This window comes from Podarcis raffonei, chromosome 13 (genome assembly GCF_027172205.1).
Source record: "Podarcis raffonei isolate rPodRaf1 chromosome 13, rPodRaf1.pri, whole genome shotgun sequence".
NCBI lineage: Eukaryota > Metazoa > Chordata > Lepidosauria > Squamata > Lacertidae > Podarcis > Podarcis raffonei.
The window spans coordinates 55674961-55701752 of NC_070614.1; the positions used below are offsets into that span (position 1 = coordinate 55674961).

At 47.2% G+C, this 26792-nt stretch overlaps 2 protein-coding genes across 3 annotated transcripts; both read right to left on the reverse strand.

Annotated features, from left to right (window-relative positions):
* Positions 1-15: 15 nt before the first annotated feature.
* Positions 16-26590, reverse strand: LOC128400467 (zinc finger and SCAN domain-containing protein 2-like). Of its 2 annotated transcripts, XM_053362667.1 has the most exons (6): positions 26515-26590; positions 24727-25224; positions 16790-16871; positions 16485-16567; positions 3116-3242; positions 16-1112 (listed from the first exon to the last, which is right to left on the reverse strand). In XM_053362667.1, exons 2-6 carry the CDS (start codon positions 25141-25143, stop codon positions 127-129), a joined length of 1695 nt encoding a protein of 564 aa, XP_053218642.1. In that variant the 5' UTR covers positions 25144-25224; positions 26515-26590; the 3' UTR covers positions 16-126. The 2 variants fall into 2 exon arrangements, with proteins under 2 accessions (XP_053218642.1, XP_053218643.1); XM_053362668.1 differs by lacking the exons at positions 24727-25224; positions 26515-26590 and adding an exon at positions 17055-17480.
* LOC128400476 (gastrula zinc finger protein XlCGF7.1-like) lies at positions 21465-24388 on the reverse strand. Its single transcript, XM_053362685.1, has 3 exons — positions 24128-24388; positions 23563-23689; positions 21465-22270 (listed from the first exon to the last, which is right to left on the reverse strand). Exons 1-3 carry the CDS (start codon positions 24197-24199, stop codon positions 21543-21545), a joined length of 927 nt encoding a protein of 308 aa, XP_053218660.1. The 5' UTR covers positions 24200-24388; the 3' UTR covers positions 21465-21542.
* Positions 26591-26792: the final 202 nt, after the last annotated feature.

Consider the following 26792-nt stretch of genomic DNA (forward strand, 5'->3'; position numbering starts at 1 on the left):
AACTTTCTGACATCAGGAAGAACTTTCTGACAGCAAGAACTGTTTGACTGTGGAACAAACAAGTTCAGGTGGTGGTGGACTCTTCTTGATTTGAAGGATTTTAAGCAAAGGTTTGATGGCCATCTGTTATGAATTCTTTTGTTGAATATCCTTCATTGCAGGGGGTTGGAGAAGATGACTCTCACCATCCAATCCAATACAACAATCCAATGATTCTTGGGGAATCTGATTCTCCCTGCTGTGAGTTCTTTGATGGGAAGTGAGAAAGGACTCCTGACTAAAACTCTCCCCACATTCCAAGCATTTATACGGTCTCTCCATTGTATGAATTATTTGATGGGAAATGAGATGGGAGTCCTGACTAAAAGTCCTTCCACATTCCAAGCATTTGTGTGGGCTCACCCAGGTATGAGTTCTTTGATGGGAAGTGAGACTTCCTTTCTGAGTGAATCTCATTCCACATTCCAAGCACTGATAGGGTTTCTCCCCTGTATGAGTTCTTTGATGGAAAGTGAAAGAGTCGCTCCGAGAGAAGCTCTTTCCACATTCCAAGCACTGAAATGGTTTCTCCCCTGTATGAATTATTTGATGGGCAGTGAGTTTGATGCTTTCACTGAAGCTCTTTCCACATTCCAAGCACTGATAAGGTTTTGTATGAATTCTTTGATGTGAAGTGAGATTATATTTCCAGTCAAAGCTCTTTCCACATTCCCAGCACTTATATGGTTTCTCCCTTGTATGGATTTTTTGATGGGAAGTGACATAGGCCTTTGTACTGAAGCTCTTCCCGCATTCCAAGCACTGATAAGGTTTTTCTCCTTTATGAATTCTTTGATGGGTAGTGAGATTTTGTTTCATGTTGAAGCTCTTCCCGCATTCCAAGCACTGATAGGGTTTCTCCCCTGTGTGAATTCTTTGATGGGCCGTGAGATGGGACCTCTGATGGAAGCTCTTCCCACATTCCAAGCACTGATATGGTTTCTTCCCAATGTGATTTCTTGGATGGGAGGAGGAATGAGAGCTCTCTCCACACTCCACATATTGATATGGGTTCTCCACTGCGTGGATTTTGTCATGGATTCGCTGGTTCTTAATTTCTAATTCATCACCACCTGCAACAAAGAGAGGAACAGATCAGAGCCTAAGAAAGAAATGGAGTTCCCAGTGTTCGAAAACCAAGGTTCAGCTTCCGATTGGCTGCAGGCGCTTTCTGCACTCAAGCGGAAGCCACGTCGGACGTTTGGCTTCTGAAAAATGTTCGCAAACTGGAACACTTCCGGGTTTGCAGCGTTCGGTAGCTGATTTGTTTGGCGACTAAGCCATTTGAGAACCACGTTACCACTGTTTATCATGCCTTTACTGGTTAAAGGAGTGGTTAACATTGAGAACTGTTCAGATTTTGTAGTTAGAAGGGCATGATCATAAATTGGGCTGGTACGCATATTTGTTGCATGGAAAAGCTGAAAGGCATAAAGCTTTCATGAATCATGTTATTAGGAAAAACATATATATAGTTTGGGATAAATGTAAAAACTTGCTGGGAAATAGAAACCATAATGGCAAAATAATATTAGAATGGTAGACAAAACACGAACAGGTCAAATCGCTGATGATACCTTGAGCAGTGGATATATGATATAACATTGAAATGGCAGCATGGGAAAGATTGTGGAATGGAGATTTGAAATTTACAGCATGTTATGAGTTAAAAGAAAATGATGTATAGATGGCATTTGACTCCTAGTAACTTAGCTAAAATGTACAAGACCAAATCAAATGCCTGCTGGGAATGTCAAGGGAAGGAAGGTACCTTTTTTACATGTTGTGTTCGTGTAAGATAGTAAAAGTCTTCGGGGAAATGATTTATAACGAGTTGAAAAAAATGCTGAAAATAATCTTTGTTAAAAACCCAGAAGCTTCCCTTTCAGGTATAAGAGGGAGAAGGTACCCAAATATCAGGAAAAAACCTGTATATGTATGCTACCACAGCTGCCTGAATGGTATACACCCAAAGATGGAAAGAAAAAGCAGTACCAACAAAAGACGACTGGCAAAAGACGACTGGCAAAAGACGACTGGCAAGTAAAACTGACGTAACATGCTGAGATTGCGAAACTTGCCAGAAGAATAAGAGATCAATGTGAGATACTTATTTTTAACAGAATGGGGAAATTTTGCTGAATATATAGAGATAAATTGAAAACAATTGAAAACGTTAGCAGGATTGACATAAATATGAGCAATTAGAAATAAGTTAAAGGAAGTATAAGGATACATTTGCAAATAGATTTGAATTGATTATGCAGTAAGAATAGAATATCAAATAAGGAACCCCAGAGTTGGGGGTGGGAGGGAAGTGGCAGAAAATGTAGGCTGAATTTGTTTAGATTTAAATGTTGTTCTTGAAACATTGTAGAATGTAAAAATGAATATATATATATATATATATATATATATATATATATATATATATGAATGAATGAAGGGATGCAGGTGGTGCTGTGGTCTAAACCACTGAGCCCAGGGCTTGCCGATCAGAAGGTCGGTGGTTTGAATCCCTGCGACAGGGTGAGCTCCCGTTGCTCAGACCCAGCTCCTGCCAACCTAGCAGTTCGAAAGCACATCAAAGTGCAAGTAGATAAATAGGTACTGCTCTGGCGGGAAGGTAAACGGCATTTCCGTGCGCTGCTCTGGTTTCGCCAGAAGCGGCTTAGTCATGCTGGCCACATGACCCGGAAGCTGTCTGCGGACAAACACCAGCTTCCTTGGCCAGTAAAGCAAGATGAGCGCTGCAACCCCAGTCATCCGCGACTGGACTTAAGGGTCAGGGGTCCTTTACCTTTTATAAGAATGAAGCCTCCTTTTAAAAGGTTTGGGCAGTTCAGACCAGCCTGATCTCTGTTTAAGGTAAAGGGACCCCTGACAATTAATATCTCTGTTTAGAAAGGCGTAATGGGAGGAAGTACATTCCCAGACCAAACAGTCCTCCATTCAAGGTGACTTGTGGAGGGGTTGGAAGCCCAGCTGCTGAAGGCAGCGCTATTGAGCTCCATCACAATAGAGATATATGCATGGAATTTCAGAACAGATCTCGTGATCCAACTAGGAGCCTTACTGAGAGAGGCCAGGATACCACGATTCTCCTCTGTAACCTCCTTATGCAGAGCTCTCTGGGCAGGATCCAGCAACGCCCACTCCTCCGCCGTGAAACAAACAGTGACATCTTCAAAGCACACTAGACCCTAAAAGGAAATAAAAAGGTCCATATTTGCAATGTATTCCATGTTCAGGCAATGGTCATTCTTGCCGTGGTTACCAGATGAGTTATAAATTTTTTGTTTCCTGACTGTACAGATTAAGCAAATCCAGTCCTGGGGTCACAGGTTCTGTCTGTCTTGTGATCAAAGAAATCTTTGCAAAAACCTTTTGCCAGAACTCATGTATTTCTGGACACACCCACCATGTGTGTCGGCAGTCCTATTTTTCAGAAAAGGAGGTGTCAGAACTTACCGGGAACATCTCATTTGTTCTCTTATAAAGGTAAAAAAGGTAAATGACCAGTTATAATTGCTATATTTCTGTTCTCGCTTAATCTCGTGGCTAAGAGCCTACATAGCCCTACAGATAGAGCTCCCGTAAGGAGCTAAATAGAGACACGTCCATCACAACTTGGGTCCCGTTGTAAAACCAGGGCACAGTCACGCTGCTTGAAGTGTATGTTATTAGAGTCCCTCAAGGTCAGAGCAAGCATTTGGCCAATTGTGCATGATGAACTTTGAATTTTGAGGCCTCAAAAATGATTTCTGCGTCAACCCGTGGGCGTTGAGACCCATTCCCCCGCTGCCACAGCAGCACTTCTCCTTGCTGGAGGGAGGGAGTCATGTTCTGTCTGGCCACCCAAGTTCACAGCTGGGCTCCCCTCACTCGTCCGCTGACTTCAGCCTAGGGGTTCAGCGGATCCAATGCAAAACATCGGATAAGTCCGAGTTCTTCGGTGCCTTATCCCTCGCATTGTTGTTGTTGTTCCCAAGGGTCCTGACTTGCCTCAGGTCCTTGGTTCCCTGCTGCCCTGCATTCAGAACAGAGGCAATCAGGCCTTTAAGCAGTGGGTGGGCGCCACCGTATTAGATGGCTTGCCAACTGCTTAGAAGCCGATTTTAGTGCCCAGTGATAAATATAAAAATGAAACTGCAAAGACTGAGAAATAACACTAGTGTCATTCAGAAGGTTAGCCAAGGTGAGGTGACTGTTCCTTATTCTCAGCAGATAAACATTATGGGATGGCATTTTCTGAAGAGCTGCTGTGACAGAAGCAAAGAGGTGCAGAGAAACTTGTTCTGTCTCAGAAACACCCTGTCTCCCCCCCCTTCCTTCTCCCCCCCCCCATTGCTCCTTCCCCACACCTGATCCGGTTCCTCAGCTGCTGCTTCCCCTCCACCAGGATGAAGAGATGCAGGAGGAGGTCTTGCCAGCATCCTTCTTTCACCTGCGAGAGACAAAGGGAAGTGGGGAGACAGGAGTGCAGGATGCTTCTCTCAGAGGTGAAGCAGTGCATCTCTAACTACAGATTAAGAAATACTCCCCTATACCTATTTCAGATTTAATTGTGCAAAATTATTTATCAGGCTCCTCTGGGCTCTGGGCCTCAAGTGTCTTCCCCAAAAAGATCAAAAGAAGCACTGGATTACTTTCAACACCAACAGAATGGAACCAAACTGAGAAAATACTCCTTCCTTCTTACCCAGTGGCTTATCTCTGGTGTCCAACAGAGACTTCTCTACTTCAGAGGAACCCATTTCAGCAAACGGATCCTTTCCCTGAAACAGCAATAAGGATTTAAAACAGAGACGGGGAAGAGAATCAGAATAGGAATGGCAGAGGCAAAAACTTTAGCAGCATCTGATATCCTTCCTTGGATGTTTCCGAAAAAGGATGAGATTTGGGGACCTGTTCCCTCCTGTCTAGAGCCCCTTGGGAGCATCCAGAGGAAAGTCTCTCTCACCTGCTTCTTCTCCACCTGCTTCCTCTCCTCCGCCTGACTCAGGAGGAAACCTTCAGCCAGGGCCACTGCCTGGGAACTGGTCTCTGCTCCGCATTCCCTCACCCAGCTCTCCATCTCCGCTGGAAGGACAGCCAGGAACTGCTCCAAGATCACCAGGTCCAGCATCTCAGCTTTCGTGTGCCTTTCTGGCTTCAGCCATTGATGGGCCAGGCAGTAGAGTCGGCTGCAAACCGATCGGGGTCCTTCGGCCTCCTGGTAGCAGAACTGCCTGAACAGCTGGCTCTGCACATCTGAGCGAAGGGTGTCCTCCTCTCCCAGGAGCTTCTGCCCAGAGCCTTCCCAGAATCCTGCACTGCTCCCCGTTTCCATGGCCGGGCCTCTTCCTGCTCCAGGGCCAGCTGAGTCTTGCTCATCCATGTCTGCTCTCAGGAAGCCTCCAAGAGACAGGAAGGATCCCCTTGGTCCTCTGCCAAGTTCTGTTCGTCCAAATTAGAGGCGCTAGAAAATCCAACAAAGAAAAAGCATTGTTCTGTTATAAAATCACAACACGGACAAGAGGAGGAAAATGTTCCCTGAGCAAGCGAGGATGAGTCTCGCTAGGAACCAAGGCTGGACTGCACCACTGGCCAGACTTTGAGCTTTGCTTACGAAAAAAAGGAGAAGTAATGCTCTTGCCCTCCTAGAAGGAAAGTGACCATCCCAGAAGTGCAGGCAAGTGAAGGGATTTCTGTGAAATGAATCAGTCTGATCCTGCCTTTCCGTGTTTGCAGTCAAGGAATAAAGTCAGAACGGTGAGTGACAAGTGAGTCATTTGTACCAAGTGTAACGTGGAAACCAGGCTATAGTGAGGAGTTGCCACCTCCTCAAGACAAACTACTGAGATGGGGTCCTTTTTTCCTTGTTCTGAGGGCCAGATCCTCATCTGGAAAACGCCCTGAGGGCCAAGTGGGTGAGGCCAAAGGACAGAATTCAAAAGCAGATAAAGTAGGACCTACCTTCTTTCTGTTATTGCAACTGTTTTCAAGGTTGTGTTTTAATCCTGAAATATTCCCTGGGAATTCAGGAGGGTGGCTGTGTCATTAATAATGTGACACAGCACAACCCCCACATCTGCGTGGGGTACTTCTGGATCAGTCCCTTTGTGGCCAGGGCACTCCATGCTCTGCTTCTGGTGGGATATTTGCCATGCCCTCCATGCGGAGCTGCGCATGAAGATGACTCGGAAATCGATGGAAAGCAGGGACCAAATGACGGGCTGGCTTCCCTCTCTTTATTCACGGCATTTCTATCCACCTTTCCCCCCATGGTCTCCAAAAGGCAGCCATGGGTCTCGCTCATCCGTATCCTGACCAGCCTTTGAGTGGAGATTCCTGCATTGCTCATGTTTGGCCTAGATGCTCTCGTGGTTCCCTCCCCACCCTAGAATTCTGAAATTCAGTTCGACCACCCCCCGGATCCTTTGCAGAGAGGACCCTCTGCTCCCTGATTTGGGGGGGTCCCCCTTCCCCCTCCCCTTCCCCCCAAAGCACCCCAGGCAAGAAGAGAGAGAGACTCACTCGATGCAGGAGGCGCCTCTGAGGAGACAACAGCTGCCTCTTGACAGGAAGGGGCTGGGGAGGGCGGGGCTTGGACACCTTCATTTCTGGTCCTCTCTAGGAATCCAGCTCAGTTCCTCTTAACCCTTGGCCAGCCGAGCTCGCCCAGCTGCGGCCCCTGTCCCTCCCCATCGCCACTCCTTTTATGCGGGAGGGGGTATAATCAGAAAACAAGTTCTATAAAAGGATAAGGGAGTTTTGTAACAGAAAAAGAAGATTTTATACGCCATTTCCTCCCTGGGTTCTTTCTCTCTCCTTCTCTCTGCCTGCCCCTTCCTTCTCCCCCAGCAACGAGGGCCAAGTCCCAGGCGCCTTTCCAGCTCCGGGGAGACAGAGCTCAGCCCCCCTCAGAGCAGCCCCACTTTCAAGGCCCACTTTCAGAAAGGAGCAATACTAAGCAGTGTGTCTGACAGAGAGAGAGAGAGAGGGAGAGAGAAAAATAGCTGAGCTCGGGCCGAGTCTGGTGGCGCAGTCTGATTGGCTACGGAGACAGCCAGCCCTTTTGGCGGGAAGATGAGAGGCGCCTTTTCTGAGGGAGTTTTGAGGCTGGAGCTGAGATGGGAGAAAGGGGTGAGGAGGAGGAGAGGCTGTGTCTGAGGGAGAAGTGGCTCTGGCCTGAGGAGAAGGAGGAGAGAGGAAGAGGGGCTGAGTCGGGGGGGAGGCAGGCTCTGGGGGTCTGAGGGAAAGAAGGGGGCCGAGGGATCCCCTGGGTCTGGCGCACAAAATAAAACGCCTCAGGAGGGGCATTGCTGAGAGAGAGGGAGGCTGAGGGAAAGTATTAGGCTGTAAAGGAACCTGGGCTGGTCAAAAGGATTGAACTGCTACACCTCCATGACTAAGGAAAGGAGCCAGAGAGAAGTAACAGAAACTGAAATGAGCATTTTCCCACCTCGTCTAGAAACAGGAACATCAATTTACCTGAAGCATAGCAGCTCATTTTAGCAACTGAAGTTTAAGAAAAGGTGTGCGTATGCTACTGGTCTACCTTATAGGAATGTTATAAAAGTTTGTTTTTATGAAACACTCTGAAAAACGCTTCAGAATATACCATGCGGAGGTTGTTTCTCTCCCCATGTTGCGCCCACCCCCTCCTGCTCCACCTTCCCTCTGCATTCAAGGGGCACAGCTGGACTTTTCAGCAAACACCCCCTTATTCCCACTGCCACCCCAGAACTCTGACCTGAACACTTCACCCCCAACATTGCGAAGAATGAGGTGTGAGGTGGAGTACAACTGATTTATTAAAAACAAATACTAATTTCAAGATAACTTGGTGTAGATAGGTTAGGGCTGCCATAAGTCCAGATTTTCCTGGATCTTGGCATTGTCATAAAATGGGGGGTGGTCCTAAAAAAAGCACAACAAGGTTGAGGTCTTCCTAAAAAATGCTCAACAGCTTTCGGGGTATCCTGGTTTTTACTTTTTGAAATATAATTATTATTATTATTATTATTTATTATTTGTACCCCACACATCTGGCTGGGTTTCCCCAGCCACTCTGGGCGGCTTCCAACAAAGACCAAAAATACACTAATAAGTGTATGGTTTCAAATCTTCCAGTTTTTTCTTTTCTTTCTTTTCTTACTTTATTACTATTGTAAAAATGGATATTACAAGGGTATTCCTATAGTACTGATTTCAACCTCCAACTGTTTCCTTGCAGGCTTTCTCCACCGGCCTGAGGCCCGGCCCCCTCATCCTGGCTGTGAGTCCTCTAAGTCCTTCTCCTGCCTTGCAGGCCTTTTCCCATGTGGCCTGGGAGAGTCCAGACTGACTCCAGCTACAAAAGCTGGGGCCGCTGAGCAAACTCTTGGGCTTCGCAGGTTTGTTGTTGCTACAGGTTTTTCTATCTTTATTTTAGATCTTCTCGTGATTTATGTGGCTATTCTTCAGTTTGATTGTGTATTTTAATGTTTTATTTATTGCTTATGACTATGTTGCTATTTATTTAATCTATTACATTTGTATGACGTCTTTCATCCGAAGATCTCAGAGTATTTCACAACATAAAGATGCAAAATAAAAACACAAAATACATAATAAAAGAAAGAATAACCCCTTCCCACAAACACATTTGAAAGGACATAGATTTAATTAAGCAAAGCTCTGGTTTTTATGCTGTTGTTACACAAGCATGATTCCCAATTCTCAGCTGCAACACCCCAAACTCACCCTTTCTGCCTCCTTAGCTAACAGTAATTTAAATGCACTCTTATTATTTTGATCCCATGTGTACACAACTTTAAATACAAGCACCAGAACACTGTGCCTAAACTTAAAGAGACGCACATGCTTGCACACTTTCCAAGAGACTCATGACAGAGCTAGTGTGGTATAGTGGTTAGAGGGTCAGAATACGACTTGGCAGACCTGGGTTCAAGTCCCTACATAGCCATGATGCTCACCGGGGGACCAGGCACTCCTTCACATCTTTCAATATGCGAAGGGCTGTGCCATGGAAGATGGAGCAAACTTGGTTTCTCCTACTCTGGTGAAGGAGTACCCAAACCAATGGATTTAAGGTAGAAGGAAGGAGATTCTGACTAAACATCAGGAGGAACTTTCTAGCAGCAGGAACTGTTTGACTGTGAAAGAAAGTAGTTCAGGTGGTGTGGGACACTCCTGAACTGGAAGGTTTTTAAGCAAAGGTTTGATGGCCACCTGTCATGAACTCTTTTGTTGAATATCCTTCATTGCAGGGGGTTGGAGAAGATGACTCTCACCATCCAATCCAATGCAACAATCCAATGATTCTGGGAGACTGTGATTCTCCCCGCTGTGAGTTCTTTGATGGGAAGTGAGAAAGGACTCCTGACTAAAACACTCTCCGGAATTGGAGGGTTGGGGGGACCCCCAGGGTCATCCCGTCGGCCTCCCCCAGGAAATGGGGGACAAGAACCGGGAGACCCAGGAGATGGGGGCGAAGAGGGTGGGGCTGGGAGACACCAGGGGCTCCAACTCCTCTCCCAGCCCTGCCCTCTCCTCTGAGGAGTCGCCCCAGGTGGGCAGGAGGGCCAAACAGGCAGAGCTGGCACCAGACTCTGGGCGGCTCTTAGGGGCCCCGCGACAACGGATCAACAGAATATTGATTGGGTTTGCTGGAATTGCTGGTTGGTAAAATCAGAAAGGGATTCGGAGATGATTTGTGAGGGGACCCAGAGATTTCGACGGCCAGGGGGCCTCCACAGGCTTTATTGGGGTCATGGTCCCCAGGGGACTGGGGCCCCCTCTGCATGCCCACCCCCAGCAGGGCAAAGGGCCCCAGCTCCCTCGGATGGGGGACAGGAAGAAGCTGGTGTCTCCTGCCAGGACAGACCCTGGGGGTCCCTCCAGCTGCTCCAGGTTCCCAGCCCTGACTGGCAGCCGTGACCCTCCAGGGTTCAAGACAGGGAATGTTCCCAGCCTGACCTTGAGATGCTCACAAGGGAGATTGAGCCTGGGCCCTTCTGCATGCCAAGCAGGTGTCCTGCTCCTGAGCTATGGGGCTCCTTCCCAGAGTACTCAAGGGGCAGAGCTGTGAGCTGCGTCTTGACTGGGTCTTTCACCAAACAGCCCCTTCATTCCAGCTGCCACCCACCCCTGAGTATTTTTATATTTTCCTTTATGATTTATGACCTTATTTTCCATTTATTAAAATTCATATACTGCCTTCCTTTGAAGATATCAGGGCATTACGCAGCATTAACATTCAAAATAAAAACACCAATTACATAATAAAAACAAAAATGAAAAACACCAATATTTCCGTCTCCCACGGAATGGGATAAATGATAAAGTTTATTTTTTTTTTTTTAAAGATATTTATTGAAATTTTCAAAAAATAAAGAGAAAAAAAAACAAAACAGAAAAAACAGAAAAAAGAACAATTAAAAACTCAGTTTACATTTCTTGCTTTCAATAACCAATTTCCTTGACTTCCCCACACCTCCCCTTCTTGTATTCCAGTTCCAATTTTTAGCTCAGCAAATTCTTGTCCCCACACTTTACCTTATTTTCTCTAATTCATTTTAATTAACCAATTTTAACTTATAAACCTCAATCTTTATACATCAATACTTATTCTTAAAAAACTTTTTTCTAGATTCACCCCATCAATTTAATTAACCAGTTTTAACTTAAAAGCCTCAATCTTTATACATCAATACTTATTCTTAAAAAACTTTTTCTAAGGTCGGCCCCAATTCCCTTCCCCGAAATCCCCATTTTTATGTTAGTGGCAAAACCAAATTAATTAAAACAGAATATAGTTATACACCCTTTGGATTCCCAAAGCCCCACCACCCCCTTTCCCGGTTTCGAACCCCAACATAAGGTCCATCAGTCCATCTGCAGTCAGCCTGGCGACCTCACGTCCGAGGCTCTCAACTCTCTCAATTCCTCTCTGCCGGTTTTTTTGATAGTCCTTTATTTTAAACTCCGAATCTCGAAGGAGCTCTGTCCCAATAAGGTCCATATTTCTTCCAGCTAGGCCTCCATATTTAAAAATGGAGCCAAGATCTTGTTTCTTACTTCTCTTAAGTCCAAGTGTCCCAAAAGTTCCAGTTTCCACTTTAGCCAGGTTTGTATTCCATATGTCTTCAGATCTCCCTATAGGGAGATCTCTCCATTTTCCATTCTTCCATTCAAACCAAATTTCCATCATCCTGATCTTGTTTTCCTTTATATCCATCTTAACCGGCCTCTGGCTTTCCTCAACCATCTGTAGCATTATAGCTCCTCCTTCTTTTTCCTTCAAATCATCATGTTCCTCTTTCATCACATTCTCAGATTTCTCAGATTTCTTTTCTTGTTCGGCTGCAAAGATTTTTAGGTCAACTGCAAAACTTTCCTGTTCCTGTTCATCTGCAAGAACTTGAGTCAAGTCCCTCCCAGGCTCAGCAACTTTATTTACTGTTCCCTTCAGTATTGTAACGTTTATAGTCAAAACATCAGTCTGTTCCTGCAATTTTCCCAAGAGAGAAAAAGTCTTCTCCAGTTCAGCCAGTATTTTTCCACTTACAGCCATTTTTGTAATGGCCTAAACCCCCTCTAGAGGGATTCTAGTTTCTTAATGTCTTCCAGTTCCAACCCAAAAGTCAAGTTAGCCTTTTCTTCTTTATTTTTAACAATTTGTTACCAAATTGTACCGAATATAACCAGCAAAGACAGCAGAAACAAAGTTCTCCTTTTTTTCCCAACTTTGACAGCTAGTTTGACAGCTGTCAAAGTCTTTATGTCTCTTCCGCAGGCTCTCTCACCGATCGCTCCCGGGTCTTGGGGGAGGGGTGAATTCCGTTCTCAATGTTAGCTCTTATCCTCCAGCACAATCACTTAAATTGCCCCAACATGGATGTCAGAGGCTCAGGAGCAGAAGAGCAGGGGAGAGAGCAAATAGAGAGCGGAGGAGAGGAATCAGAGGGGAGCGTAGGGGAATATGACAGTGGCCCGAGAGATTCCATGAGCTTCTCCAGCGAATCAGAAGATTCCCAGGAGGGGGCGCCTATGGTAAGGGCGAGGCGAGTCCCAGGGGGGACGATCCATAAACAAGGAACCAGAGGGGAGTCCCAAAGGAGTAGCGGAGGATTAGGACCAGTTCCCCCACCAGAGCACAGTGGGGGGGAAGAGTCACATGAGTCAGGACCAGCTTCTCCTCCATCGGGGAGTGGGGAAACGGAGGGAAGGCCAGGTCCAGCTAGCCTCCCCGAAAGAGGGAGCAGTGACACAAGTGTAACGGTCAGAAGGAAAGTGGGAGGCTGCGCGCGCGCGCCAAGTTCAAATGTGGAGGAGCGCGGGACAGCAGAAAACCCGGATTGGGAGCCAGGTCCTAAAGCCCGAAGGAGGGGGGGAGAAGAGTCGGCGGACTCAGCGTCAGAAGAATCTAGGAGGGCTGAGGCTCCGACTAGCAGGAGGACCCAGAGAAAGAAGGAACAGAGGAAGAGGTGGAGTAAGGCTAGAATCTTAAGCTGGTGTCAGGGGGGAGGAGATTCAGATGGGACTTCTACGGTCTGAGGCATAGACGTAGCGTTGCGCGCTGCGCGTCTGGAAATGAAACTGAACTTCAATAAAGACTTTTTAACTTGAGGAAGAAGCAGCGTTGGTCTTGTGTGAGCTGGGACCTTGGGCATCCACAAAGATGAAAGGTATTCTCACAACCTTAGTAATAAAATCCTTGCTTTACGATGTTTACAAGGCGGGTAGGCGGACTTCCTCTTTACACCTTGCCCGGTCGTGCCTAATTCCCAAAGAAAATTTCCCTTTTAAGTCCAATTTCCGTGTTACTCACGGGTTGTTGCTTTTAATCCAAATGTTCAGAGAAAGAAGTCAGCACTCTCCGTCCATGGCATGCGGCTTCACTCAGCAGGGGAAGCAGTCGACTCACAGCACCACGCCACTCTCCGTCCCCCGTTCCAGAGCCTTTAAAAAGGCTCCTTTGCGGGTCGGGGGGGCGCAAATGGTGCCCGCCGAGTCACCAGGTCCACAGGCTTCAGCGCCTGTGGTTTCTGAGGGTCCCCGCGTCGCTGCCACGGCAGAACCCAACCCCTGCTGAGCCGATTCCCTCCGGAGCTCAGAGGGAATCCGCCATTAGGCGATGGCGCTAACCCGGAAGTCTCGGGATACATGATAAAGTTTAATTAGCCAGAGGCCTGATGGTTATGTTGTGCTTACATAAATACCCTTCCAAACTCTCAGCCAATCAACAGCCCCTCCCCCAGATAACATTGCCTTAAATCTATTATAATATTGAACTTGACTTACTATTATTACATAAATTACTTTGCTAGAGGAGTATACAGCTTTAAATACAAACACCAGAATATGGCACCCAAATTTTAGGCAGACACAAATGCATGAACAATTTCTAAGAGTCTCATAGGAGAGCCAGTGTAGTATATTCCATAGAGGATTTGACTACACCCTGGGAGACCTGGGTTCAAATCCCTCTTTGGCCACGAAGCTCACTGGACAGCCTTGGGGAGCCTAACCTACCTCACACTTATTCTCATGATTGAAAAGAAGGTGAAGAACCATGTAACCCCACAAGAACAGAACAAGAAAGGAGATTCTGACTAAACATCAAGAGGATGCATTGCAGTTGGTTAGACTAGATGACCCTCAAGATTCCTCCCAAAGCTACTATTCTATGACTCCAGGATTTTCCCCGCTGTGAGTTCTTTCATGGGAAGTGAGATTTCCTTCCAGCTCTTCCCACATTCCAAGCACTATTTGGGTTTCTCAGTCACTGGGATTCTTTAGTAGGAAGTGAGAGTTTGCTTCAAGGTGAGTCTCTTTCCGCACTCTTGGCATTGAAATGGTTTCTACCTGTGTGAATTCTTTGATGGCAAGTGAGATGGTCCTTTCTACTGAAGCTCCTCCCACATTCCACACACTGATATGGTTTTTCCCCTGTATGAATTCTTCGATGGAAAGTGACACTATCCTTCCTAGAGAAGTTCTTTCCACACTCCAAGCACTGATACGGTTTCTCCCTCCTGTGAATCTTCTGATGTCGACAGAAGTCTCTTCCTATAGTAAAGCACTTCTCACATTCCAGGCACTGATATAGTTCCTCACCTGTATGAATTCTTTGATGGGAAGTGAGATGGCCCCTCTTACGAAAGCTCTTCCCACATTCCAAGCACTGAAATGGTTTCTCCCCTGTATGAATTATTTGATGGTAAGTGAGACTTCGCTTTTGACTGAAGTTCCTACCACATTCCAAGCACTGAAATGGTTTCTCCCCTGTGTGAATTCTTTGATGGGAAGTGAGATTTTGCTTGAAGGTGAATCTCTTTCCGCACTCTTGGCATTGAAATGGTTTCTCCCCAGTGTGAATTCTCTTATGTTGCCATAACGTTTTTGTTGAAGCAAAACACTTCTCACATTCCAAGCACTGATATGGCTTCTCCCCTGTATGAATTCTTTGATGGGAAGTAAGACTATTATTCCGAGTGAAGCTCTTTCCACACTCAAAGCAGTGATAGGGCTTCTCCCCCGTATGAATTCTTTGATGGGCTTTGAGATGTGAGATGTCACTGAAGCTATTCCCACACTCCAAGCACTGATATGGTTTCTTCCCAGTGTGAATTCTCTTATGTTGATCAAAGTCTATTCTTGTAGTAAAGCACTTCTCACATTCCACACACTGGTATGGTTTCTCCCCTGTATGAGCTCTCTGATGGGAAGTGAGATTGTCCTTCCTGGAGAAGCTCTTTCCACATTCCACGCACTGGTATGGTTTCTCTACGCTATGAATACTCCAATGTCGACGGAAGTTTCTGCTTGTAGTAAAGAACTTCCCACATTCCAAACACTGATATGGTTTCTCCCCGGAATGAATTCTTTGATGGGCTTTGAGGTGTGAGCTGTGATTGAAGCTCTTTCCACATTCCAAGCACTGATATGGTTTCTCCCCACTGTGAATCCTCTGATGTCGACGTAAGTATCTGCTTGTAGTAAAGAACTTTCCACATTCCAAACACTGATATGGTTTCTCCCCGGAATGAATTCTTTGATGGGAAGGGAGACTATGCTTCCGACAGAAGCTCTTTCCACATTCCAAACACTGAAAGGGTTTCTTCCCAATAAGATTTATTTGACAGGAAGTGGCATGGGAGTTCTGACTGAAGTTCTCCCCACACTCCAAATCTTGATATGGCTTCTCCACTGTGAGTTCTAATTCATCACCACCTGCAACAAAGAGAGGAACAGGTCAGAGCCTAAGAAAGAAATGGAGTTCCCAGTTTTTGAATAATGCTAATGAACACTTGTGATAAAGGAAGATCTGCAGGGAGTTAGATGGGAAGTCTTACTGCAGAATTCAGTGCCTTTGCTCACTAACATTCACTGTTATATTTATGGGAAATTCATATTCAAAAAGCCTGTTCTTTTCAGGGATGAAATTTCTTTGGCTCAATCATTGAACCAACTCCATCTGCAAGGTCAGAACTCTATCTGAATGTGAATTGGATTCTCTGTCTACCAATTACCTAGCGTCCAGGGGAGAATTAAATTGCTGGGTAATGACAGGATTCTAAATGGGTTTGGAAAATAGATCAAAAAGCTCTAAACTAACTATTGGTGATTTCAAAAGATTAAGTGACGTCCACTTCCCTAGACACTCAGAAAGCCTATCCACACCCTGATCCCTGTGCAAAAAGGCAGAAGGGGAGGAACAATATTCACAGACCAAACAGTCCCCAGCCCTCCATGCAAGGTGAGCTGTGGGAGTGAGAATCCCAGGTGCTCTGGGTGGCAACGTTGGGATCCATCACGGAGAAATATCTACTGAATTCCAAAACAGATATGATGACCCAAGAGGGAACTTTACCCAGAGAGATCATGGTCCTCCAAGTCTCCTCCATGACTTCCTTATGCAGAGCTCTCTGGGCAGGATCCAGCAACGCCCACTCCTCAGCCGTGAAACGAACAGCGACATCTTCAAAAGAAACTGAGCTCTGAAATAAAATATCCTTCTCTTAGGCAGCATAAAGATTATTTCCTGCACGTTGCTCTTTTGCTTCCTGCCTGGGCTGTTTTAACTGGATTGGTCTGCTGCACATTTGGATTACTGGTGCTTATTTTAATGAACTCCACGTTGTTTTATTCAGATCAATTTGTCTGTTTGCCAAATGGAAGAATCCCTTTCTCCTCTCCCTGTGTGTTGCTCTGGGATGGGAAGACTCTCCAGATGTCCCAAAGACAATTTATAATGAATAATACTAGCGACATTCAGAGTTAAGGTGAAGGGGTTACTCGTTATCCTCTGCACATAAACCTTCGTTAATGGCATTTTCAGCCTTTGTTAAGGGCAGCTTTGACAGAAGTCAAGAGGGGGTTCATTTGTCCCCAGAAACGCCCTGTCTCCCCCCCCCCTCAGCCCCTTTCCCCCCATTGCTCCTTCCCCGCACCTGATCCGGTTCCTCAGCCGCTGCTTCCCCTCCACCAGGATGAAGAGATGCAGGAGGAGGTCTTGCCGGCATCCTTCTTTCACCTGCGAGAGACAAAGGGAAGTGGGGAGACAGGAGTGCAGGATGCTTCTCTCAGAGGTGCATTTGGGAGTTTGTCCCCATTTCATATTTTAGTTATGCCAAAGTACATCTCTCCTTTGGGTTCTTGGCCCCAAGTGTCTTCCCAAAATATTGAATGAACCCGCAGATTAGTTTGAGAATTGCCAGAATGTGACCACACAGAGGAAAAACTCCTTCCTCCTTACCCAGCAGCCTCTCTCTGGTGTCCAACGAAATCCTCTCTGCCTCAGAGGAATCAGGACCCGTTTCTGCAGAAACATCCTTTCCCTGAAATAGGAACAAGGATTCAAAACAAATAATGAGAACTATTAGAAAAGGAATGGCAGGGGCAAAATCTTTAGGGATGTCCAATATAGCACCTTGGATGCTTTCCAAAAATGATGGGATTTAGGGATCTTCTCTCTCCTGTTTGGAGCCCCTTGGGAGCATCCAGAGGGAAGTCTCTCTCACCTGCTTCCTCTCCGCCTGACTCAGGAGGAAACCTTCGGCCAGGGCCACTGCCTGGGAACTGGTCTCCGCTCCGCATTCCCTCACCCAGCTCTCCATCTCCGCTGGAAGGACAGCCAGGAACTGCTCCAAGATCACCAGGTCCAGCATCTCAGCTTTCGTGTGCCGTTCTGGCTTCAGCCACTGGTGGCAAAGGTGGTAGAGTTGGCTGCAAACCTCACGAGGTCCTTCAGCCTCCTGGTAACAGAACCAGCTGAACTGCTGGCTCTGCACCTCTGAGCGAAGGGTGTCCTCCTCTCCCAGGATCTTCTGCCCAGAGCTTTCCCAGAATCCCCCACTGCTCCCATTGATAATGCCATGACCTCTTCCTGCTCCAGGGCCAGCTGAGTCTTGCTCATCCATCTTTAGGAGGGAATCCAGTTTTTCCTTGACTAAGTTCTGCCTGTCTGATTTAGAGGTGCTGGCAAATACTGGAAATATATTGTTCTGTTATGAAATTGGCACACGGTCAGCAGAAGAAGAAGGTCCCCTGAGCAAGTGTGGATGAGTCTTGCTAGGAACCAGGGCTGGACTGCACCCCAGGCCAGACTCTGAGCTTTCTGTAAGAAAAAAGGGAAGAATGAAGAAGAAGAAACCCTCTCGCCCTCCTAGGGGGAAAGTGACCAGGCCAAAAGTGGAGGAAACGGAAGCGGTTTCTGTGAGATGAATCAACCTGATGGGCACCAGGAGCCTCTCCTCCTCCCTGCACTGGACTAGATGACCCTCGGGCTCCCTTCCAATTCTACGATTCCATGTTCCTATGATTCTCACAGGGGCCACCCAGGGGCCTGAATGGGAAGCTCCCCAGCAGGACTGGGGCGCAAGAGCCCCTCTCTCGCCCTGCGCTTCCTTCCAGCAACTGGGATTCAGCAGCATCGCTGGGGAGACAAGAGCTCAGCCCTCGAGGATGAAGCCAAGCAGAGCCCCTCCTCCTCCTCCCTGCCCTGGTCCCAGCCTGGCCTCCTGGGGCAGGGAGTTCCGCAGGCTTGACTCTGCACGGCACCAAGAAGCGCTTTCTCTTCTCTGCCCCCTGCCCTCTTCCAACAGTCAGCCTTTCCTTTCTATTTCTTCGGGATGCTTTGTGTCCTAATATTTCCGTCCCTCTACACCCTCAGCTAATAAATGGGACTGATTTCTCAGTCTGGGGGGGGGTTATTTTCAGGCCCTTTTCTTCCCTCCCCAAACGGCTTTGCAGAGCGGGGGGTCAGGAGCCTCTGCCCCTTGACTTGGGGGTCCCCCTGCTCCCCCGCATCCCGGGGACCCCCCTCTTCTCCCCAATGCAGAGACTCACCGGCTTCCCGGAGGCGCCCTGGATGCAGCACGTGCAGAAGAGAGAGACAAAGGCCCCTCCTCCTCAGGTGGAGTTCCCGGTCCATCGTCCCCCCTTGAATTCCTCTCCCCTCTAGGAATCCAGCTCAATCCCTTTTAACCCTTGGCAAGCCAGCGCCCCTCCTCTCCCTCTGATGTCCTGTGCCGGGGAGTTCCATAGGTGAACTCTGCCTTGCGTTTAATGTTATCTGTCCTGAATCTTCCAACATCCCGACTCCTTGGATGTCTTTGAGTTCCACTGCCAGGAGATGCAACTCTCCTTCCACTTTCTCTAGGCCAGGATTGGCTTTTGAAAATTAGGGGGGGGGGCTCAGTAATTAGCTAATTGGGAACCACTGCTCTAAAGAGCCCCAGAGGCTGCAACTTTTCTTCATAGCAAAGTCTGCCTTGATCATTTTGGCAGCCCTTTTCTGAACCTTTTCCAACTCCTCAAACATCTTTCATGAGGAGAGGCGACTGCACCCCACATGAATTTGCGCCATAGATGGGTGACGAGGGGGGCTGCAGGGCTCTGTCCGGGGCCTGTTGTTGCTCAGTCTGTCCATAAACGACTTGGATGGAGGAGTTGAGGGGATGCTCATCCAGTTTGCAGATGACACCAAACTGGGAGGGGCAGCTAATGGCACAGAAGACAGAATCGGGATTCAGGATGACCATTACAGATTGGAGAACTGGGGCAAGCGGACAAAATGAATGTCCATAGGGACAAAGGTCAGATTCTGCACTTAGGCAGGAAGAACCAGATGCACAAATGTAGGACGGGGGACACCTGGCTTACTAGCAGTGCATGTGAAAAAGATCAAGGGGTCTTGGTGGGCCACAAGCTCCACATGAGTTCACAGTTTGATGCAGCTGAGAAGAAGCGAATGCTATTCTAGGCAGCGTCCACAGAAGTCCAGTGTCCAGATCAAGGGAAGACATAGTACTGCACCATTATAACTTGGTCAGACCACACCTGGAATACTGTGTCCAGTTCTGGGCAAAGCAATTTAAGAAGGATGTTGACCGGCTGGAAGGTGTGCAGAGGAGGGCAGCCAAGATCTGGAAGGGTCTGGAAACCAAGCCAGATGAGGAACGGTTGAAGGAGCTGGGTATCTTTAGCCTGGAAAAGAGGAGACTGAGACGAGAGAGGAGAGCCATCTTCAGATATCTTAAGGGCTGTTCCATGAAAGATGGAGCAAGCCTGTTCTTTTCCTGCTCTGGAGGGGAGGACCAGAACCAATGGATTCAAATTAGAAGAAAGGAGTCCGACCTCTGCAGCAGTGCAGGAATCTTTCCCCCATGTGCCGACCCCATTATATATTTGGGGGGGGGCATGCAAGTGGAAGGGGGGAAGCAACCTGCAGCAGGAGATGGAGGATGGGCTGCTGCTGCTGAGTCAGAGGGCGCTCATTTATGCTCAGGAGGGAAGCAGGAGACAAGAGGAAGAAGCTGCTGCTATGGGTTGCCAGCACTGACTGGCAGCCTGGACCCTCCAGGGGGCCAGATGGGGGGGTTAAGCCTGGACCCTTCCACATGCCAAGCAGGTGCCCTTCCAGTGACCTTTGTAGCCTTGTTCATATTATGGGGTGTTGAGGACAGCCGGGTTATTTTCCATGAAGCGCTTTTAATGCTTCAGGATGCGCCATGCAGAGCAGCGTAAGAAACTCAGCTATATCACCATAACGGGGTCCCTTCCAACGCTTCACTTCTACGATTCTATTATCTCAGCTGCGTTGCTGGGCTTTAGTTTTCTCTTACAACAGTTCACTGCTCCCAGTATGCAAGAAGGAGAAACACACACAGTGGAAATGGAAATTGTATTAACTATGGACTAAGGACTAATCTTTTAAACTGGGGTCACGAACCCAGAGCCCATAAATCTCTATGTAGTCACAATTGGACCTGTGCCAGCAGCAAAATGCGCCTGGCACCTGGCTAATTTCTAACACTATTTTTTTTAAGTAACGGACCCCTGGACGGTTAAGTCCAAAGTCGACTTTGGGGAGCGGCACTCATCTCGCTTTCAGGCCAGGAGAGCTGGCGTTTGTCCAGAGAATAGTCAGCTTAGCCTAGCAGTTACTTTGCAGATTCACCAATTGCTTACCAGCACTTCGATTTAAAAAAAAAGAAAGTAGCAAAGAATGAGGCGTTTGGTGGAATACAATCAATTTATTAGAAAATAAACAAGTTCAGGCTAAGTTTGTGTACATATCATTTCAAGTGTTCCTGTTCATGGGCATTCTTAGGCTGTTCCTCTCCTCCTGATCCAACCAAGCCTGGCTGACAATTCCCCCCTCTCGCTCTCGCACCTCCAAGGGTCTCTCCTGAAGAGGCCAGAGACCACCTTGGCTGCTTTGAGTCCCGGAAGACATGCTCCGTGCCTTGCAGGCCTTTTCCCATCTGACCACAGGGATGTGCAGCTGGGGTTGTCTGTATCTGTTTTAGGTCGTTGCTGTGATTTGTGTGGAAATTGCTGGGTTTGGTTGTGTATTTTTTGATGTTTGACCACTTTCTTATATACAATCTATTAAACTGATATATCGCCCTCAACCGAAAATCTCAGGACGGTGTCCAGCATTAAAATACAAAATAAAATACAGAATAAAGAATAGAAACCAGAAAAAATGAAGCAAACCAATAATTCACCTCCCATAATTGCACTGAAAAGGACATTGAATATTAAATCAGTCTAAGGCCATCCTTTCAAATTCCCCGCCAATCACCTCTCACCCCCAGCATTCCAAACTGGCCCCTCCCCCTCCCTAGCAGATGACCCTCAGCGTCCCTTCCAACACTACAATCTTATAATTCTATTACATTCCCTGCTGCAAGTTATTTGATGGGAAGTGAAACTTTCAATCAAGATGAAGCTTTTTCCACATTTCAAGCACTATTAGGGTTTCTCTGTCACATGAATTCTTTGATGGGAAGTGTTTGCATCAAGGTGAAGCTCTTTCCGCACTCTTGGCATTGAAATGGTTTCCCCCCACTGTGAATTCTCTGATGTCACAGAAGCGCTCTTCTTGCAGTAAAGCCCATCGTGCATTCTAAGGACTGATGTAGTTTCTGCGCTGCATGAATTATTTGGTGGGAAGTGAGACTTTTCTTGTGGGTGAAGATCTTTCCACATTCCAAGCACTATTAGGGTTTCTTCCCTCTATGAATTCTTTGATGGTAAGACAAATATATCTTCCAACTGAAGCTCTCTCCACATTCCAAACACTGATATGGTTTCTCCCCTGTATGAATTCTTTGATGGGAAGTGAGATCAATATTCCGATCGAAGCTCTTTCCACATTCCAAACACTGATAGGGTTTCTGCTTTGTATGGATTTTTTGATGGGAAGTGACATAGGCCTTCGAACTGAAGCTCTTCCCGCATTCCAAGCACTGAAACGGTTTCTCCCCTGTATGAATTATTTGATGAGTAGTGAGATGGGACCTCTGACTGAAGCGCTTTCCACATTCCAAACACTGATATGGTTTCTCCCCTGTATGAATTCTTTGATGGGAAGTGAGATCAATATTCCGATTGAAGCTCTTCCCACAGTGCAGGCACTGGTAGGGTTTCTCCCTTGTATGAATTCTTTGATGGGAAGTGACATTGGCCTTTGTACTGAAGCTCTTCCCACATTCCAAGCACTGATAAGGTTTCTCTCCTTTATGAAATCTTTGATGGACCGTGAGATAAGAGCTGCGACTAAAGCTCTTCCCACATTCCAAGCACTGATGCTTTTTCTTCCCAGTGGGAATTCTTGGATGGGATAAGGAATGAGAGCTCTCTCCACACTCCACATATTGATAGGGGTTCTCCACTGTGTGGATTTTGTCATGGATTCGCTGGTTCTTAATTTCTAATTCATCACCACCTGCAACAAAGAGAGATAATGGATTTTCAACATCTACAAGCAACCGATGGCAGAGATCATCGGGGTTTGGGCTGGGTGTTCATCAGTATGATGATGATACCCAGCTCTACCTCTCTTTCAAATCAGAACCAGTGAAGGCAGTGAAGGTCCTGTGTGAGTGTCTGGAGGCAGTTGGAGGATGGATGGCGGCTAACAGACTGAGGTTGAATCCTGACAAGACAGAAGTACTCTTTTGGGGGGACAGGAAGCGAACGAGTGTGGAGGACTCTCTGGTCCTGAATGGGCTAACTGTGCCCCTGAAGGACCAGGTGCACAACCTGGGAGTCATTTTGGACTCTCAGCTTTCCATGGAGGGGCAGGTTAATTCTGTGTCCAGGGCAGCTGTCTACCAGCTCCACCTGGTACGCAGGATGAGACCCTACCTGCCCGCTGACTGTCTGGCCAGAGTGGTGCATGCTCTAGATATCTCTTGCTTAGACTACTGCAATGTGCTCTATGTGGGGCTACCATTGAAGGTGACCCAGAAAGACAAACAGGTCAAATCGCTGATGATACATTGAGCAATGGATATATGATATAACATTCAAATGGCAGCTTGGGAAAGATTGTGGAATGGAGAATTGAAATTTACAGCATGTTATGAGTTAAAAGAACACTATAGGAAAATGATGTATAGATGGCATTTGACTCCTAGTAACTTAGCTGAAATGTACAAGACCAAATCAAATGCCTGCTGGGAATGTCAAGGGAAGGAAGGTACCTTTTTCACATGTTGTGTTTGTGTAAGATAGTAAAAGTCTTCGGGGAAATGATTTATAACGAGTTGAAAAAAATGCTGAAAATAACCTTTTTTAAAAACCGGAAGCTTCAGGTATAAGAGGGAGAAGGTACCCAAAGATGAGGGGAAAAACCTGTATATGTATGCTACCACAGCTGCCTGAATGGTATAGGCCCAAGATGGAAAGAAAAAGCAGTACCAACAAAAGCCGATTTGCATTTTAAAAAGGCTCCCTTTACCTTTATAAGAATGAAGCCTCCTTTTAAAAGGTTTGGGCAGTTCAGACCAGCCTGATCTCTGTCTAGGGTAAAGGGACCCCTGACAATTAAGATCTCTGTTTAGAAAGGCGTAATTGGAGGAAGTACATTCCCAGACCAAACAGTCCTCCATTCAAGGTGACTTGTGGAGGTCTTGGAAGGCCAGCTGCTGAAGGCAGCGCTATTGAGCTCCATCACAATAGAGATATATGCATGGAATTTCAGAACAGATCTCGTGATCCAAATAGGAGCCTTACTGAGAGAGGCCAGGATACCACGATTCTCCTCTGTAACCTCCTTATGCAGAGCTCTCTGGGCAGGATCCAGCAACGCCCACTCCTCAGCCGTGAAACAAACAGTGACATCTTCAAAAGAAACTGGACCCTAAAAGAAAAATATCCTTCTCTTAGGCAGCATAAAGATTATTTCCTGCATGTTGCTCTTTTGCTTCCTGCCTGGATTGTTTTAATCAGATTGGTCTGCTGCACATTTGGATTATGGGTTCTTATTTTAATGCTTTAATGGAGTTCTTTCATAGTGTATTTTAATGATGGGTATGAATCTTAGTGAAAATGGGTGGAACGCCACGTTGTTTTATTCAGATCAATATGTCTGTGCAAGTGTTCCAGTTTGCCAAATGGAAGAATCCCTTTCTCCTCTCCCTGTGTGTTGCTCTGGGATGGAAAGACTCTCCAGATGCCCCAAAGACAATTTATAATGAATAATTCTAGTGACAAGAGGAGGGGAGAGATTTGTTTGGTCTCGGAATCCCCTGTCTCCCCCCCCATCCTTCTCCCCCCCCCCATTGCTCCTTCCCCGCACCTGATCCGGTTCCTCAGCCGCTGCTTCCCCTCCACCAGGATGAAGAGATGCAGGAGGAGGTCTTGCCAGCATCCTTCTTTCACCTGCGAGAGACAAAGGGAAGTGGGGAGACAGGAGTGCAGGATGCTTCTCTCAGAGCTGAAGCAGTGCATCTCTAACTACAGATTAAGAAATACCCCCCTATACCTATTTCAGATTTAATTGTGCAAAATTATATATCAGGCTCCTCTGGGCTCTGGGCCTCAAGTGTCTTCCCCAAAAAGATCAAAAGAAGCACTAGATTACTTTCAACACCAACAGAATGGGACCAAACTGAGAAAATACTCCTTCCTTCTTACCCAGTGGCTTATCTCTGGTGTCCAACAGAGACTTCTCTACTTCAGAGGAACCCATTTCAGCAAACGGATCCTTTCCCTGAAACAGCAACAAGGATTTAAAACAGAGACGGGGAAGAGAATCAGAATAGGAATGGCAGAGGCAAAAACTTTAGCAGCATCTGATATCCTTCCTTGGATGTTTCCGAAAAAGGATGAGATTTGGGGACCTGTTCCCTCCTGTCTAGAGCCCCTTGGGAGCATCCAGAGGAAAGTCTCTCTCACCTGCTTCTTCTCCACCTGCTTCCTCTCCTCCGCCTGACTCAGGAGGAAACCTTCAGCCAGGGCCACTGCCTGGGAACTGGTCTCTGCTCCGCATTCCCTCACCCAGCTCTCCATCTCCGCTGGAAGGACAGCCAGGAACTGCTCCAAGATCACCAGGTCCAGCATCTCCGCTTTCGTGTGCCTTTCTGGCTTCAGCCACTGGTGGCAAAGCTGGTAGAGTTGGCTGCAAACCTCACGGGGTCCTTCAGCCTCCTGGTAACAGAACCAGCTGAACTGCTGGCTCTGCACCTCTGAGCGAAGGGTGTCCTCCTCTCCCAGGAGCTTCTGCCCAGAGCCTTCCCAGAATCCTGCACTGCTCCCCATTTCCATGGCCGGGCCTCTTCCTGCTTCAGGGCCAGCTGAGTCTTGCTCATCCATGTATGCTCTCAGGAAGCCTCCAAGAGACAGGAAGGATCCCCTTGGTTCTCTGCCAAGTTCTGTTCGTCCAAATTAGAGGCGCTAGAAAATCCAACAAAGAAAAAGCATTGTTCTGTTATAAAATCACAACACGGACAAGAGGAGAAAAATGTTCCCTGAGCAAGCGAGGATGAGTCTCGCTAGGAACCAAGGCTGGACTGCACCACTGGCCAGACTTTGAGCTTTGCTTACGAAAAAAAGGAGAAGTAATGCTCTTGCCCTCCTAGAAGGAAAGTGACCATCCCAGAAGTGCAGGCAAGTGAAGGGATTTCTGTGAAATGAATCAGTCTGGTTGATCCTGCCTTTCCGTGTTTGCAGTCCAGGAATAAAGTCAGAACGGTGAGTGACAAGTGAGTCATTTGTACCAAGTGTAACGTGGAAACCAGGCTATAGTGAGGAGTTGCCACCTCCTCAAGACAAACTACTGAGATGGGGTCCTTTTTCCCTTGTTCTGAGGGCCAGATCCTCATCTGGGAAACGCCCTGAGGGCCAAGTGGGTGAGGCCAAAGGACAGTACAGCGGTACCTCAGGTTACATACGCTTCAGGTTACACACTCCGCTAACCCAGAAATATTACCTTGGGTTAAGTACTTTGCTTCAGGATGAGAACAGAAATAGTGCTCCAGCAGCGCAGCAGCAGCAGGAAGCCCCATTAGCTAAAGTGGTGCTTCAGGTTAAGAGCAGTTTCAGGTTAAGAATGGACCTCAGGAATGAATTAAGTATATAACCTGAGGTACCACTGTACTCAAGAGGAGGTAAAGTAGGACCTACCTTCTTTCTGTTATTGCAACTGTTTTAAATGTTGTGTTTTAATCCTGAAATATTCCCTGGGAATTCAGGAGGGTGGCTGTGTCATTAATAATGTGACACAGCACAACCCCCACATCTGTGTGGGGTACTTCTGGATCAGTCCCTTTGTGGCCAGGGGACTCCATGCTCTGCTTCTGGTGGGATATTTGCCATGCCCTCCATGCGGAGCTGCGCATGAAGATGACTCGGAAATCGATGGAAAGCAGGGACCAAATGACAGGCTGGCTTCCCTCTCTTTATTCACGGCATTTCTACCCACCTTTCCCCCCATGGTCTCCAAAAGGCAGCCATGGGTCTCGCTCATCCGTATCCTGACCAGCATTTGAGTGGAGATTCCTGCATTGCTCATGTTTGGCCTAGATGCTCTCGTGGTTCCCTCCCCACCCTAGAATTCTGAAATTCAGCTCGACCACCCCCCGGATCCTTTGCAGAGAGGACCCTCTGCTCCCTGATTTGGGGGGGTCCCCCTTCCCCCTCCCCTTCCCCCCAAAGCACCCCAGGCAAGAAGAGAGAGAGACTCACTCGATGCAGGAGGCGCCTCCGAGGAGACAACAGCTGCCTCTTGACAGGAAGGGGCTGGGGAGGGCGGGGCTTGGACACCTTCATTTCTGGTCCTCTCTAGGAATCCAGCTCAGTTCCTCTTAACCCTTGGCCAGCCGAGCTCACCCAGCTGCGGCCCCTGTCCCTCCCCATCGCCACTCCTTTTATGCGGGAGGGGGTATAATCAGAAAACAAGTTCTATAAAAGGATAAGGGAGTTTTGTAACAGAAAAAGAAGATTTTATACGCCATTTCCTCCCT

Excerpts from the sequence above, each read along its gene's own strand:
- LOC128400476 (XM_053362685.1), bottom strand. The coding sequence starts at position 24,199 with ATGCTGGCAAGACCTCCTCCTGCATCTCTTCATCCTGGTGGAGGGGAA. Across the intron at positions 23,690-24,127 it reads CGGCTGAGGAACCGGATCAG|GGTCCAGTTTCTTTTGAAGA; the intron begins GTGCGGGGAAGG and ends TTTTTCTTTTAG. Across the intron at positions 22,271-23,562 it reads TGGTATCCTGGCCTCTCTCA|GTGGTGATGAATTAGAAATT; the intron begins GTAAGGCTCCTA and ends TCTTTGTTGCAG.
- LOC128400467 (XM_053362667.1), bottom strand. The coding sequence starts at position 25,143 with ATGGATGAGCAAGACTCAGCTGGCCCTGAAGCAGGAAGAGGCCCGGCC. Across the intron at positions 16,872-24,726 it reads AGCAGGTGGAGAAGAAGCAG|GGAAAGGATGTTTCTGCAGA; the intron begins GTGAGAGAGACT and ends TTCCTATTTCAG. Across the intron at positions 3,243-16,484 it reads CGGCTGAGGAACCGGATCAG|GGTCTAGTGTGCTTTGAAGA; the intron begins GTGCGGGGAAGG and ends ATTTCCTTTTAG.